The sequence below is a fragment of the Anoplopoma fimbria genome, chromosome 21, assembly GCF_027596085.1.
Source record: "Anoplopoma fimbria isolate UVic2021 breed Golden Eagle Sablefish chromosome 21, Afim_UVic_2022, whole genome shotgun sequence".
Taxonomy (NCBI): domain Eukaryota; kingdom Metazoa; phylum Chordata; class Actinopteri; order Perciformes; family Anoplopomatidae; genus Anoplopoma; species Anoplopoma fimbria.
Window position 1 is genome coordinate 9,187,286 of NC_072469.1, and position 17,320 is coordinate 9,204,605.

Sequence of the window (17,320 nt, forward strand, 5' to 3'; positions counted from 1 at the left end):
ACAGGCTACTGTGTTGCTCAAGGTTCAACTGTATTTTGACAAAGCAATCTTGGTGTGTTTTAACCTGGACCCGATGTTATTGTGTCAAAGTGGCTAATGGGGACAATCATTTTTTGAAACTGCTCCAGTATTGAGCGTGAACGCAGCAGACAGCAGATGCTAAACAGGCTGCATTGTAATAGCTCAGGGCAATTTCTCACCATCAATTTACATCCATTAAAAGTGGTTGTTTATCTCCTTTTGTTATTGTGTCATGTGACTTGTTGCCGAAAGACAACGGTGGATACTATAGTAAGAGTTGGAGAGAAGTGACAGTGTTGTCAGAGTTTGTGGTGTTGTGTTGTAGTAAAGAAAGCGTAGCTTAGTGTTATCTAAAAGATTTTCAATGTCATTAGCTGATTTAGACAATGTGGATGCAATACAGGATTTCAGAACAAGACTCCTCCGAGTGAACAGTCGGACCGGATCAAGCGAAAGGTAAAGAAAAACGTTTTATTTCTCGAACAAAATCTGAGCCTGTCAGAGGCAAAAATATAAATTGGTAAATTGGCAGTGAGCAGCTGCAGAGTGATTACATTGAGCCCGTTTAGAGGCTGCCGTCTGCATCGTTCTCCCTCAATTCTGGACCAATTTCACAAATTGTGTCCCTATGAGTCACTTACACAGACAAGGAAAAAGAAATCGGGTCCAGGTTGAAAATACCAAAGTTACCTGGGTCTGACAAAGTACACTGAAGAGTATAGAAACCACACCACTGTTAGGTAAAGAAATAACATCTGAAACTCACCTCTGAATTCTGTGATCCCTCCTTTACTCTTGGTGACTGTTAAAAACAGAAAGAGAAGATAACACTCAGAGGAGGATATCACTGCGATGGCTTTAGGCAAAGCAAAAACAGCACACAGTGATGCAAAGAACACACAGGAAGCAAGAGAGAGGTAAACGGATTAAAACGGCTCACTCCTTTACTTTCCTCATTTATCGGTCCGCTTAGTTTATCCTCTAAGGTGATGTCCTTAGAGTGTGAGAACAGAGATACCAAATGCTAATAATACTTCAGCTACACTTCACTATCTGGTGCTGATATGGCTGGGCTATATGACAGTATTTAGTGAGATGAGAGAAATATGTCAACAGTAGGTTTTGCCACATAGCGTCTAGCAGGGAATCGATTCTTTAAATATCTCTGGAAGCATTAGGCTCAATAATGAATTTAAATAATGAGGCCTGATTCATAGGAATATTGGATTTACAGGATGTTTGCATCAATGTGATTAAGTACTGTGATTTTGTGTGTATTTTAATTTAATAGATTAACTAAATCTGATTTTCAGTTTAATTTACAGAAAACATTACTATGTCACCTTATTCATCATGATATAAAGTTACAATCACGTTGATAGAATATTTAATAGTTACTTTTTAGATTTGAAAAGCAGAGAAGCGGCATAAGTTAACACAAAATCAGGAGGAAGTCACACTGTTATATTGTCAAACTGTTTATCTGCAAAAAATAAAATAATAAATCAACTTTTAAACCAACTCCAAGGAACAAAGAGTCGGACAGAAGCCCTGCAGGCCCAAATGAAGGCAAACTGACTTTACTGAGAGGACGTGAAGTCACATCTGGCTAATGTCAGAAATCACATCAGCTCAAGAATCTGCTGTCTGATTCAGAAAAAAAAAAAAAAAAAAACTCTGCCAGGCTCTAGTCTCTAATAACATGCATTTTTTTTGGGCATAAGAGTGATTGTTTCATGTTGGGTGAAAAAAAAAAGAAGCATTCTTTGAATTCTGAGCATTAGTTTGTTTTGAGATAAAACATCCAGTAGAGCTGGTGTAAGAATCGATAGTTCAGTTTGCCAACAAGTAGCCAGTCAAGAAGAATCAAAGCAGAAGAAGTATGGTCGAATTTGAAATCCCTTGGTGGTAATTAGTGTTCTTACTGAAAATCATTTACAGGGTTGATAAGTAATTTGCCTTGTATTGATTAAATGTGATTTGGTCAGTATAAAGAAAAAGGGATTTAGAAATAGAAATAGAAATACAGATGGCTTCCAGGAAAGGTAACTCTCACTCCTTTAATTAAATAATGCTCCCTCAAAGTAACTTAGAAACCTTTAAAAAGCTAAAAAAGCTATCTAGTTATCTCATCACAAACTCCTTCACTTCATAAGACACAGAAAATATCTCACTGTTTAAAAAGGGGCTTACAGTACTGACTAATTGATCCTGACAAAGTTAACTTGTGGGTCAAATTCAACTTGCATGTGATCTTCAGCATGCACAAAATTTTGCTTACGTTGGAAAATGTGATGTCAACCTTTCCTTTCAACAAGTAAGTTGCATAACATAGCCTTGTTATTACAAGGTGCCTGCTGATAGTGTAAAATTACTTAATGCTAGATAAAGACACTACTATCTGGAGGATAAGAGATTAGCTGTGTGGCAATTTACTCTGCTGGGAATCAAGTCGCCTTCCTACAAGGACTTCTGAAGTGAAAGCGCATTAAACCAAGAGTCAAGATTAGGCCGGAAACTCTTGTTCATTTAAAGATAAACTTAAGTATCTGAGTATCTTTATAACTATAGTATCTGAAGATCTGTATACAGTATCCACAGGTTTTCCTAAAGCACTCTAACAACAAAGGTTATTCTCCCGACCGGGTGTTTCCTGTCCTTTATAGCGGTCACTCGTTCCCTAGCTAACATGCGCAGTGAGAGTCCTTCCTTGTTAGGGGAATGCCATCTGTATTGTGGTGGCAAGTGAACAACCCTGGACGAAGGCAGCTCGAGTGGGTAGGAGAAGCGCACTTGTCGCCTGGTGGCGTTAACAGACTTCCCCTGCTGCTCCTTGGCCGTCAGACAGAACATACACAAATAACGGGAGACTCAGTGGAGAGACAAAAGACAGACACGCTACTGCACAGACATGAGAATGACAATTTAAACGTTGTACAGCGATTAAAAGACAGGACATCCGTAGTGTAACAAAAGGTGTTCATGAGTGCTTGTGAGGGAACAAAACATTGTAAGGTTCATCTTACCCGTAAGGCAGCAACGGCTGCTTTGCCTTCTTCGCTTTCCTCGTCCAGCTCGTCATCGCTCCATTCCCATTCGCCATCCTCCGTTTTATGCAGCCGACCACTGGAACCTGGCACTCGACGTACCTGACAACACATATGCACAAAACTGAGCTCACCTTCTTAGCAATAGAGCCCAGAGTGTGGATTCAAACCTTTGACGTCTTACCCTTTTCGACCTCTCTGTTATTGTGGGTGCCCGCTGGAGCAACCTCTCATGTAAATACTCATGGGTCTGTCAAAAGAGGAAGGAAACAAATGGCTGTTACTCCAAAATCATTTATATCCGTTTAATCTGTATCCTGATCAAGTCTTGTACTACTCAGGAACTTAACTGCCACCCATAATGTGCTTTGCTACACTGGCTTTCTGTCAATTTTAGGACTTAATTCAAAATGCATCTAATTACTTTTAAAGCCTTTCATAACTTGGCTCCATCATATTCTGTACCAGTGAGTCGCTGACCACATACTGGTCAACTAGGCCTCTAAGGTCATCCAAACAAGGGCCCCTGGTTGCAGAGCGCTCAAAGTGCAGTGGTGCCCCAGCGTTAGCTGATGGTCATGTCAGTAAATCTTTTCTACATCTCAATCTAAAGAACTATTTACTCCAAGTGGCATTAAATTATTGCTGCCTCACCTTAAACAATTGCTGCTTATCTTCAAATTGATTATTCATTAAAATACTTCTTAGTGTTTTTTTGTTTGGAACCCTGGTGTGATTAAGTGCTATACAATTAAGTTTTCAATTACTTCAACCCAATTAGTCCTATTGAAACAGTCAGTGTGATTTTTTCCCCAAAAAATATTTTCTAATATATATTAGAAAATATTTATTTATATATATATATTTATATATTTTCTAATATATATTAGAAAATATTTATATATATATATATATTCTTTTTAAACCGCTAACAAAAAGTGGTATCTGACAATTTTCCTTTTTTCAAATTAAAATGTAATTGTGTAAAAGGTTCTGAACCCTGGTTTGATTAAGTGCTCTATAAATAAAGTTTTTACTTAGTTTCAAATATATATATATATATATATATATATATATATATACCAAACAAGCAAAATGTATCAACAGAATAGCAAATCAATAATCATATGCTTAGCTGATAACCAGTTAAATCCCTTGTGCAGGCTCAAAAGCTTTCTCATTTCTACAAGAGGTCTAGCTGCCCTCTACTGGACATACAGAGTACTGCAGTGAAGTATCAGGTTGTGTTTTTTGGGCAGTGTGACATGCAGAGCCAGCACTATGGTTGTTCCAGTCGCCAGGGCACTGGGCAACCAGAGGCTTGACTTATCTGCTTATCCCTGCTTTGTCTGGCCAATAATGAGAGGAACGCTGCAATGGCCTCAGCTCGGGTCAGGTAAGTTGAGAGTGTGAAGTGGCCTTATTCACTCAGACACCTCTTTAATGTTGTATTTTCATCTCTTGATGCATCACTAACTCTTTTATTCTTACACTGAACCCTTCTACAATCATTTCAAAACTCCAGGAGCTAAACTAAACAACATATAGTCATTAAGAGCAGCCTAATATTAAACAGAGGCCATTCTGATCACCTCTTCACTCATCAACCAGCTCAACTGGCTCCTGAAACAAGGATGAGCTGCCTCACTGTTATTAATCGAGTCTCAGGCCCAGAGGGAGCTCAAGCACCTACCTTTGCTTTCTGAAAGAATTTATGCTTCAACAACTCTGAGGATGTCGGCCTGAAAAGCAGCAGAATGACAATGAATTTCTGTTCATTTGAGCTTCTACGCTCCCAAAAATAGAAAAGAAATGTGCAATATATGTTAACTAGAACCAGGGAAAGCTCAGTGAAACAAAGGGACTGTGGTCAAAACAATAAAAGCAACCTAGGCTGCTGTGCTTAACATGTACTGAGCAGTGAAAATCAGTTCAACCAACCGTAATGGACTTTTTGTAAGTACCACATATTTACCATACTGCATATGTAGCAAAAACATTAACGGCTTTGATAAACCCATCTACTGGAAGCCAATGTAGAGCACTACGTTTTAAATCAAACTCTAAGTCACATCATCACAATCAGGACCTTTTCTCTGGGTCCTTCTGTAGACACGAAGAGACCATCTTCCTGAAGGATTTGCCGTATTTCTTAACAATCTCCTTGTCTGTGATGCCGGTCTCCAGGCCTGGGGGGTCATTCTGCAGCGTCAGCATCAAGACCTGAAGACACCAGAGACACTTTTTTGCTCAAAAGTCACAAGGACACAAAACTCTTTGGACAGTCAGAGCAACTGACTTTGCATTTGTTCTGTGTCATTAACTCCACATTTGTAGGTAAGCTAGATTTCTCGACGGTGTTCTCACCTTCATTGGCGGGTATTTGTGATAAGGCGCGGCGCCCGTGGCCAGCTCAATGGCTGTGATCCCAAAACTCCAAATATCTGCTTTGAAATCATAACCCCTCACCTGTGGAAGCAGAATCATACATCATCTTTACTGCAACCAATTAATACTGAATGTCTGTTTCTCGCCTGCTAAGACAAACTTGTGTCTGGTTGTCATGGTAACTTAAAAATGACGAACCTGCTCCATGACCTCCGGGGCCATCCAGCATGGCGTTCCCACAAACGTCTTGCGCACTTTATTTCGAGTCATGTCACCACCTGTGGCTAGAAAGGCACTGACGCCAAAGTCTGAAGGGAGGGAAGAGAGAGGAGATAAAATAAGACGAATGCACACAATGGACCCAGAGTAGTGAGTCAATAAAAGGTATTGTCAAGGGGTTAATTCCCTTCCACAGACTAGGCCTCATGTGCATTCATACACTGGGCTTAATGGGGATAAATGAGGTTAAAGCACAAAAAAAACTCAATTTCTCCACACCTAATCTGGGTCATTAGTGGCAGGTACTGAAAGATAAATATAAATACCTGCAATTTGCACTGAACCGTCGTCCCCAAGGAGAATGTTTCCAGCCTTAAGATCTCTGTGAAAGACAAGACGAGACATTTTACAATAAATAAAGTCGCTCAGGTGGATCAAACAGTGACCATAAACAACAAAGACATTTAAAGTCAGAGTGATGAAACAAAGTTATTAATTAAGGTTTTTAGTTTTAGTCCCAGTTTATGCAAGCTTAGGGTCTGTTCTATACTTGATTGCTTATTGATAACTCGTTAAAAAAAGCTGGGTTATAAACATCCATTTCTAACAAATAGGCTTTAAAACTTTCACCCCACCAATCTGGGTTTTTATTTCTTATACTTTCGCACACACACGCACACACACACTAATTTGTTCATCCCTGTTCCGCCTCCCCTGGTGGTGATTAGAGGATTCAGCAGGGACAGCTGTCTGACTGCCTCCGTGCTCACTCGCACAGCGTGAATACTGCCACCTCACCAGCCAGCCAGTTGTCATAGCAACAGACTTTTGGAGATAAAAAGTCAAAGGGGTCAAATGAAAGGCAAGGAAATAAAAAGTATGGATGGCAAAAGTGTCACAGAGGTAGAGCAGTCAGCTCTTTCTGCGGTCCACAAATTCAGGCAGTGAATGTACATATTTAAAGAGAATATTGGGAGAAAGAACACCAAAGTGGTACAACCCCAGAACACGGGCGGCCATTTCACCACCTTCAACAACGTCTAACAGATTTCATGTGCACAAATTACCCTGAGACAGGTCTTAAATCTGTACTGACAGGCAGACAAATGATTCAAAAGATGCAGTCTACAACGGAGCAGTTCACGTTAATACCAGAAGGGGGCACTGGAGTAAAAAACGTTCAGCTCTAGCTGAATGTTAAATGCAATGAATTTGTTTAAATGAATGTAAAAATAGAGTAGTGTTTGGAGTACTGGTTTAGAGACATGACTTAGCATCCTAATAACAAAGGTTCACTTTACAACTCTATTTATATTTTAATCCATATAGACCTTAAAAATAAGCCAAAATACCAGATACACAGGGGGCAAATGCTGCAGAGATAATTGTGGTGGTTGGAGAGATTCTTGTGCCACTCTGGCAAAAACACTGCTGACGTAAGCTTTCAACTTAAAAATGCATGGTGGAACTTCCCCTGGATCACAATATAATAGATCACCAGGGCTCCTGAACTTTTTCTTCCTGAGGTTTAGCAGCAAAAATGTGGAGGATGTGGAGTATGCAGTTTGGCTTAAGCACTCCTTCTAGGTAGTTACAAGAAGTACAATCTTTACAAGCAAACTCACTGAAAGACAAACAATGTGCTGAAGGCTGAAGAGTTTGCAGGTCGTAGTTCAGATCTTTGTTCAAAAATGCTGCTGAATACTTGAGTGTGGACTAGAGGCCTCTTTTTTTGCAGAGAGTGCTCCAGTGAAATACAACAGATCTCGCAGCGACGGGGGGCAGGGAGTGGCAAACAGTGAGCCACAGAGGGAGGAATGCAGCAGATGTGACAAATTAGGACCATTGGCTGAAAGTAAAACACTGGGATTCCCAATGGAGGACTAAACTAATGCCGGGATGATAAAACAATGCAGAAGCAGATTGGGGATACTACACAGGACAGGGTTTTAGTTGACCGTATCAATGCCTGGAGTGTTTCCAGTAATCATCTGAGGCAGAAAGAGCGGTCCGTGTGTTACATGTGGCAAAAGTTTGATGTGCCTTTCTGTCTGAACAAGTTCTATTATTTAACCGTCCCACCAGGGTGGACGAAAAACGGACATGACAGCCTTTGCTAGTGGCTCCGAAAGACCCCCGTTAGAAATGTCTACCGCCGTACAGACGTCTGTGCTCCGCGGCTCTCTGTCGTCCCGCTGTCAGTGTGCTGCCCTGACATAACAGCTAGGTGATATTAGGTCACAGTGTCTTCCAGCTTCTTGCACTCACTACTTCTGCTTAAATTAACGTGGTCATCCTCCACCTTGGGTGTTGGTTCACACGAAGATGATTTACGTGCGGTTATTTAAGAAGTTGCTTTTTAAGGATTCAGAGGTTGAGGTGCAGGGTTGACCACCTCAGGCTGGAAGGGCACATTTGGGAGCGCCCTAAAAATACTTTTCCTGGTTTAACAACCACCGTCTCGTCTCTCAGTGGGTCCAGTCATGTCTTCCTGTCTTGTGATTCAGGGTTAAGCCTGGGCTAACAATGTGCTGTCTTTTAATGAGGTATTGTGGGTTCAGTCCAGGCCAGATGACCACTCGGGCCATGTCACAACACCTGCTTACTCATCATCTCACTGTCTACATTTGTCTGAAGACTAGCTGTAGGAATGCATTTTTATTCAACAATATAGATATAGAGCTTAAAGCCATTAAACTGAACAATTTAGCTGCCATTGTGTCGTCTGAGTTATTCATGTATGTCTCCCTATGAAAAAATGAGCTTGTTCAAATTCCAAAATGAAAAAGAATCTCTAAGAAACAATAAGTCACTCTGATGAAAGACAACCCACGAGGCTGCATCGTTCACAAAGAGTGATCAAGGCGATGTGATTGCGTCCCTCCTGCATCTTCCAAGAACCATGAAGGCTTTGGTTCACTGCAGCAGACTGTAATGCTCTGAGAAAAAAAAGGCTGCAGAGTGCAGACAGTCATTAACATTCACAGGAGGAGGAGGAGGAGGAGGAGGAGGAGGTGACACAATGCACCATGCAAGTTCAAAGAAATACTGTAGGGGAGAGGAAAAAAGCCAACCCGCAGTTTAATTCCCAACTCCTACTAGTGATCCAGCCATATCTGATTAAGCCTGACGAATAACTGACATTTTATGCTTATTTCTGCTTGTTAAATGACATTAAAGCTCATCAAAAAATGAATCCAGACACTAAAAGCTATTATGCCATCAAAGAATATTGAAAAATGAAATGTGTGGCCTCTTGACATTTATGACCTGCTGAAATGACAGCCGGGCAGGAGCCAGGTGGGAACGGCTACGGCATCAAACTGTCAAGAAGATTGATCGTTCTCATCTGGCAGCTCCAGCACCTTGCAGCTCGGGCGGGTCACCTCCTGTGACATCACATCCTGGTGCCGGGGCTCGCGGCGCCCCTGACAGGGCTGTAAAAGAGGGTTTATGAGACGCTCTGTCCCTGCGGGTCACCCACGGAGACGAAATGCCTCTCCTCTTTTTAACCGTGCCCTCTTTGACCACAAAAATGATGTTGCCTTCGCTTCTCTTTTCTCTTTTTTAATTGCTTTTTCCATACCGCTGAATTTCATTCTCATCTCTTTTTCCAAATCAATTTTTATTTCATATTTTGTCAACAGCAAGAGACTCTCCCAGACGGTCCCAGAGGCGGGCTTAACTGCAGCCATTACCTGATCGTTACCAAACCACATACAGAGTAATTTGCCGAGCAGAGACCTCCCATGTGCCCTGAGAAGACTTGTGAGGAAAGGACTATAATTAACAAGCCGGCTGATTTTCTAAGATTCAACTGACAAAATCTAGACTATTCCTCTGCTACCGTGTGCGTGGTGTCTACCTGCTGCTCAAGTTAGAGGACAAGTGTCACCTTTGAATCACCGACTCTCCGAGCTGCTGTGAATGTGGAGGTGGAGCAGTTCGCCGTCTTGTGGTAAATGTCTGGTTGAGGCTTCAGCCCGGCCCGCGAGACTCTAATTGCTTTTTCTGCCGTCTTGGACTGGATGGAACATATCATGTGACACTTCCCCCCCACTCTTTCTCCCTCCCCGTCAACCCTCACCCTCACTTTGACTCTCTCCATCACCCCCTTGCCCCCGGGTCTCTGACTCATATGATCCGGCTTACACAGGAGGAACGCGCACGGCCTTGTGAACGCGTTTACATCAGCAGACAGCGATGAACTGAACGTAGCTTCAATTTGTTCACCATTTCTTTTTCACAAGTCGTACTTCAGAAGTGGACAGAAGTGATAAATAAATTATTTATTAATGACCCCCTTATGTCTCCTTAGACGGTGCAGAGTTGAAGGAAGGTTTGAACCCAGGGAAAAACATTTCTGCCTCTCCGGCAGTGACTGATACCCCTGTCACATTATGCTGAAAGTAGATACTTTAATGCTGCAGCAGAATTGTACCGCAGAGGATTTTCCTTTTAACCAACACAGTAATTTAAACAGTTTAGTTCAGTACATCTCTACCTATCGATTGTATAGGACGCCGCTGTTTTCTTATTAACACATTAATGAGTTGATCATCTACACATCCCTCATCCAATCCCATGGTCAAAGTCTTCAATCAAGCCTCTCTCTCAGTCTCTCTGTTGGTCTGCTACTCTGCTCAGCTGCTGAGCACTTAACCAAGCCGAAAAAAGCTATTCATTATTTACACATGGAGCCAGTCCTGGCTATATGGGTGCCAGTGGGAGAGAAGAAAAGACAATGAAAAAGTGAGTAATGAATATTAAATACAGCCAGTGTTAAGACTGGGTTCATTGTAACGGCTTGAGTGCAGGGACTTAGCCAGGTCTTGAACTGGCTTAGAAGAGAGCTTTTGAGATTTAATTTCCTGTGGCACGCAAATCTGCCCGTCACACATTCCATATTCATACTGTACCTCTTAAAGATTAGATCAGCCTGGAAGTCACAGTATACTGACAGATTTCTTGCAGCAACTTAAAGTTGTTGTTGTTTCACTTAAACACTGAAGGCTTGCATCATTATTACAGCTTTAAAATGAAGAGTAAAGCTAGAAGGTGAGTTGGATTTTTTCCATTCATAAACATACTTTAGTGGTTAGCCACACACACATCAATACTGCTTCTTCTTCTTCTGCAACACTTGTCGCGGTCCCATTGGGGAAGTATACTGCCTCGTCTCTGTACAGAGCCCAGTAACAACCCTGACCTTTAGGAGTAAAAGTGGCTGTCTTAAAATACCACTTCCTTGGAACAGTCATCAGAATACCAATCACTTCCATGTATTAAACCATGCTCTAAAAACATGAATTTATTTGCATACGTTGCCAGATTTCCCACTTACTTTTTTGACGAAAACAGAGGGAATATGTGACAAGATCGAAAAGCAACAGATACCACATAATGATAAAGGGCACCAAATGATACAATTAGTCATCGTAATATATAGGAACAGCCAGTTATGCCAAGAAGAACATTAATAAACCCAATGACACATGGCATTAGCAGAGTTTATATGTAAAGATGTCTCCATATGTTTTCATTAAGATGAAATATTATTATAAAATCTGTATCTGAAAAACATTTAACGATGGTATTCTCGAAAAATGTTCCTCATTAAAACGCTACTACTAAATGCATCTCATGAACAGCAATCTGTTCTATAGTGGGAGCCTCTGTGCTAAAAATATAAAACAGAAAGTTTATATCAGTGTGCTCAAAAAAAAAGTATGGATGCACAAATACAACTTTTTCAGTTTCAATACTGATACCTGGGCTTTGGGTATCGGCTGATACAGAGTACTGATCTGTACAAATACCAGTGTTTAATCTTTTTTGTTGTGTAAGGCAACATAAGGCCTGATTTAAACATTGCTTTCCTAACTTTGTAAAATAAAATATTAAAATAATATATTGTACACCAGATTCTTGGTAAAAAATCTTTAAAGTTACTGAACACGTACAATTTTTTTAATGCAGCAACAAATCGGTTATAACCTATTCGGTAATTAAATTGCAGTATATAATGTGTATAGTATAAAATCATATCATTTATTTGAATAGATTGGCCCCATTTTCACATAAATCCATTCCAGCTATTTGAGTCATTATCGGGCGGATATCAGTATCAGTGCTTCCGTAGAAAAAGTGTGGACACAGACTCTACAATAATAACATAATGTCCTATATAGTCAAGGTGGAGGACATAATGTCAGTACGACACCTCAGTTTTAAGCTTCATAAACCCTCAAGGTGAAGTCTGATAAAGCCTCGGTGCTTGGTGCTAATAGAAAGTCCTGTGTCCGTTTTATTACAGAACCAGAGTGCAGGGGCCATGCGTCTTGTTACCTGTGGATCTGTCCGTTCTTGTGTAGATACTCCAGGCCTTCCAGCACATCTTTCAACACCGTGGCTATGCTGGGCTCATCCAGGACGCCGGTCTTGTGTTCCCCTCGTGAGATGATATGCTTGATCACGTCCAGTACAGAGCCTGGATAAACATTTTTTTTTTTAAAAACACAGGACAGCGGTTGATGAAAAGAATTACAAAAGGCATGCTTCATTTTTCTTTGTTGAAAAACCACATTTGTCAACATCAATGCCTGGGAGAAATGAAAACAAATTTCTAAAGACATCCAACAGTAGATGTCTTTAGAAATAGCTGGTAAATAAGGTAAATATGTTCTTAAGTGATGATCAATGAGAAAGTCACCTCGGGTTAGCCGATATCATTTGTTAAGCCTACTCTAAACTAAAACTTATTTATGAAAACACATATTTCCTGATGGATGGGGAGACATCACTCAAGATGATTGGAGTTTAATAATAGGCTCCTCCGGGATGGGTTAAATGCAGAGAAATGCAGATTGTTTGGATAAATTAGATTGTGGATACACAAAGACCTTTTTTTGCAGTTCAATTTTATTGAAGGCAAAAACAAAAGATTTAGCTGTGCTCAGACAAAATCCTGTAACCATAAACATAACCATGACCTTTTAATGTGGCCATGGCAGCACAATAAATGTTGGAGAGAGGGAAATCTGATCAGTTGTTACCAAGCATTCTTTAAAGGGTAAATCCACTGTTAAAAATAATGTATGTTGTGCTGTCTATTACTTTAAAGAGTACAAGTCAGTATCTACAAATACATAAATAAAATAACTGTCTCTGTGATTAAACAGCAACAAGACTTGAATTTATGATGCCACTCATCGGGGGGCATTTTTTGGACTTGGTCCATTGACTTTAAATTAAATTGTCTCGGTCGGCTCACAGGATTTTTGTTTGAGCTTTTTCCATCTAAATGAGTTTCATTTGTATGTGGAGCGCACAGCTGGTAATCAGAAAAAGTGCCCAGTTAAAATCAGCACAGCTGCTGTCAGAGTCATGTCATTATTCTGCCTTTAGAGCAGCTCTAGGATTTTACTCCTGATGACAACATCATTACAGTCAGACTGTAATTTCATTCTTTTTCAGGCTGCGTGTGCCTTTAATGCCTTTTGGGTTAGGCAGATCTCTGCATGCAAGATAAGTGTGCATGTTAACATTTGAGGTCGCGAGTTCAACTGTTGCTTTTGTCTTCAGTTGCCCGGGGCTGAATGAAGAACGTGTAAAAAAAGAAAGTGTAGCTCTGCTCTCTGACCTGGCAGGTCACCGTGTCTCCCTCAGCCGGGCTCCTGATGAATAAAAGGAGCGCTCTGGATGAAAAGTCAGACTGCAGTCAGTGTGTGACCTCCTTTGTGCCACTTTTTCACAGAATAAAGAACATGTCTTTGAAAAGAGGTTGGTCATTTGCATTCGGTATGACAGAAAATTGGGCGACACTGGTGAACGGGGACAAAGCAGAGAAGCAAAAATAATTCCACCTCCCTGACAGGCTGTATTGTGCTGCTGTGGTGCACAAAAAAACGCCAAATGATAGACATGGCCTTTTCAAGGTCCTGAAAGACTGCTGATGATACAGTTCCCGGTCTAAATTGATTGTGTTTTGGCAACAGTGCCAGGCAAGGAGTGCGAAAATATCTATTTGCTCGATCACTTCGGGATGCCCTCGCCTGCAGCTTTTAGTCGAGCTCTGCATTACCCAGAGGAGCCGGCGGCGACGGGCCACCTGAGACGAGACAGTGTTATTGCAGAGTCTTAGACGCAGCAAGACAAAGAGGCAGAGTGAGAGTAGAGTGAGGGAGGGGGAGAGAGAGAGAGACGGTGGGTTCAACGAGTTCTCCGAGCAGTGACAGCGCACGGCAGAAAATGTGATTCAGCAGCGAGGAAAACAGAACCTTTCAAAGGGAGAGGAGGGATGAGGAAAGGCGGGAAAAGCAGCCTAGATGGGTGTGTGAATCTGCAGGAAGCGAGAGGAGAGTGCAAGGAGAGTGAAGCTTTGCGTCTGTGATGTGACAGCTCTTTGAAGCTCATTGAGAAACGGCAGTATGTTTGACGTTTTGTTTTTTTCTCCTACATTCTCCACACACGGTTCCCCTCCTCTCCTCAATGTGTCTGTGCTCAGTCCGATGTTCATCTCCTTGTCTGAAATGACGGGAGGGAGGAGAGGAAGTGACAGGTGACAATGTAGAAGATCCTGAGGGAAGCAGGGTGAGTGAATAGAGTCACATCCAAGGGAGGGGAGATGTAGTCCTATGAGCCAACAAATGAAGGTTTTGATTACATGAGAAAGTGACGAAGAAGCTAATGTGCAGCGGCTTATCCTCGCTCACTCATCTGGATATGATATGTTAACTCCTTGCTCCCCAACTCCTTTATCTATACAGCTTTAAACGAATAGTTTGACACATTTATTTGCGGTCTTGCCAAGAGTTAAAATGAGAAGATCGATAACGATGTCTGTACGGAGAGTGGCATCGATCTAATAATTCCAAACACTCGGCAATAAAAGCAAATATTCCATAAAATGTGCAACTTTTTCCCCAAAGATAAAGAAAGAGGGTAAAGCAAAACAAATAGTGAATAGTTCCTTTTCCAGACAAGTCTCCTTGAAGCCGAGGTGGCACTGTGAGGAGAACATTTCTAAGTGCACACGCACACACACACACACACACACACACACACACACACACACACACACACACACACACACACACACACACACACACACACACACACACACACACACACACACACACACACACACACACACACACACACACACACACACACACAGCGTGATGTAGGCTTTTGGGGGGATCACTAAATGCCAGCCTTGTCAGCCTCTTTCAAATTCATCTGATTGAACTCTTCATGCCTCATTAGGTTGTTCCAACATGCTGACACTGACTGACAGGTTAACAATCCAAAAGGTTCATTTTGCATGGGAAAGACTGCGACTTCCAAGACAAATGACACCTGTTGGCCCGGTTTGAAATGGCGCCTGCCAAACGCCCCAGAGGAAGAGTTTATACAAATCACAGGGGGATAAATGAAGTACCTCACAGTGCAGTGCAAGGTAGAGCATGCACAAACTCCAATTTATCATTTCACTTACATGCTGGACAAGTCTTTCTCAGGATTTCAAACAAAAATGCTAAAAAGGTGTGAAGATTACACTCTACTTCATCCAGCAACGTCGCCCTTACAGTCTTTTCATTCTCCCGGTCAGAGCAGGGGGTTCAAGGCTGAGCGAGAGGATGAGAGAGTAAAAAAAAAAAGGGGGGGAGGGGAGGGAGGAGGGGGAAGTGGACGAAGTAGATGAGAGCCGATGCCAACTGTGCTAAAGGCAGACAGGGGAATGCCAAGCAAAGTTGGAGGGGGAGAGGGAGGGCGGGGCATGGGAGGGGCTGCAGAGAGGCATATGTGGGGCAGAAAGATACCTATATAAAAACTTTTGTTAACTTTTACCCATTAATTGCTTTTAAACTCGTTTGAGAACCATTTTTTGTTTGTTTTTAAAGTGGTATTTAAAAAGGAGTCTTTTGACCTATTATGGAAAGACATTTTTTTAATGGGATAATATGCGAACAAAGTTAATTTTGCATGATAGAATTTCATTTTCTTAATTCTATGACCCAGGAGCCACCATTAAAAGCTCTTTGTCAGCATGCTGGAACATCATGATGTGACAAATCAACTGGCTCCAAAGTCTTTTCATATGCTCAATTGAAAACAGTCAATAACAATCTGTTTTGGCCGATTTCCTCTCTGGGTGGCATGAGACTGAGCTCGGCAGCAGTGAAGTCGGTGGGTGAAGGCTGCACGTTGATCTCCTGGGAACACATTCCACCGCTTGCTTTGGCATGACTCATATTCTGTCCCAGTGGGTTTCGGTGGATCTCTCGCTGTCAGAGACGGGTTATGCGGCCGCTCTAATGAAACAGTTGCTCACATCACATCCAGAACAGGAATTTCCTGAAGAGCCTCACGCCTACTGCATACCACCACCAAAAGGGACAGCCCTACGGGTTCGGCCTTGAACGGATTTGTTGGAGAGGAGGGAAGTCTTGACTGAAGATTAAGCCTTTTGGAGCTCTGCTCATTTGGATGGACAACATATGACATGAAGTCTTAAATAGTAAAAAGGATATACATACCTAAGAGGCATGGCCATTAATTTACTATTAAAGATTTGCCAAAGAGGTTCAACAGTGTCAAAAGAGAGGAAGACTCTTACCAAATACATTGTATAATACATTGTATAATACATAGTTGCGTTTTAGTTCTGGGCCAATTCCGGTTCACACAGACTTTTTACAATGAACCAAGAGGAGTTAACATGTAGTTAAACAGACTGACAGGAGACTAGTTGATTGGACAGTTTGGGCGTTTGTCATGCTGCATCATCGGGACCCACGTGAGGAAGTCAAATTACGGTGATGACAGGAAATTTCATGCAGCCATGTAATGCTCTTGATGTGTTTATTTATGTTCTTTGATGTCACAAAGAGCTCTTGGAAAAATATATTGTCATAAGCGCTATAAGTAGTATTAGACTGCAAATCGACCACGTTATTAATAATGACTGACAGGTGGAGACAGGGCTGTACAAAACCTTCCAGAACAGTAATGAGTCGAGGCTCATTACTGTGGGATCGCTGTCACACACTTGGACACGGACTTAATGAACCGACAACGTAGCCGGAGTCAGATACAAGCACAGCAGTTTTAAAAACAGCTTTTGACCTATTATTAGGACAAATACCACACTGTTGATTTGCATGAATAAGTTATACACATGGCCTTATACAAATCAATTAGAAGATCGCTTCCTGAATAGATTTCCCAATCAGCAGGTGGCTCTCTTAGTAGTTTCGCTTGAAATCATGCTAAAATGACATATCTGCTATCATGATATTGTGTGGTTGGTTCGCTTGCTATCACACCACAAAGGAACAGCACCAGAGTCTGTTTGGAAGCGAACCGAGACCCATCTTTTAAAGCGTGACCCCTCCCCACATGGCAACTGCTGAGGCATGCCCTGGGGTACGAGTATCATGCTGCACTGGTATCTGCAAGTGCAACATGAGCGACATAACTTATATGAGCGCATTAAGCCAGTAGAACAGCAGTGGCATACCGATCAACCACAGAGAAACTGTATAGCGAGAGTAGCATACCGTCTATTCCGTATATTCTGTGTTGCGGTTGAGTAAAACATAGTCGATCCAGACATCTAAGTGTTTTAGGAACGTCTGCAG

General features: G+C 41.7%; 1 protein-coding gene across 1 annotated transcript in view; it reads right to left on the reverse strand.

Annotated features, from left to right (window-relative positions):
• Positions 1–17,320, reverse strand: part of oxsr1b (oxidative stress responsive kinase 1b) — a 38,913-nt gene that overhangs the window by 4,491 nt on the left and 17,102 nt on the right. Inside the window, exons 5-13 of the mRNA XM_054622695.1 lie at positions 12,024–12,165; positions 6,002–6,057; positions 5,655–5,764; positions 5,436–5,537; positions 5,158–5,291; positions 4,762–4,810; positions 3,253–3,318; positions 3,048–3,170; positions 788–823 (exon numbers count right to left, since the gene is read on the reverse strand). Of these exons, the coding sequence (XP_054478670.1) occupies positions 788–823; positions 3,048–3,170; positions 3,253–3,318; positions 4,762–4,810; positions 5,158–5,291; positions 5,436–5,537; positions 5,655–5,764; positions 6,002–6,057; positions 12,024–12,165 (818 nt within the window). The remainder of the gene's footprint in view (positions 1–787; positions 824–3,047; positions 3,171–3,252; positions 3,319–4,761; positions 4,811–5,157; positions 5,292–5,435; positions 5,538–5,654; positions 5,765–6,001; positions 6,058–12,023; positions 12,166–17,320) is intronic.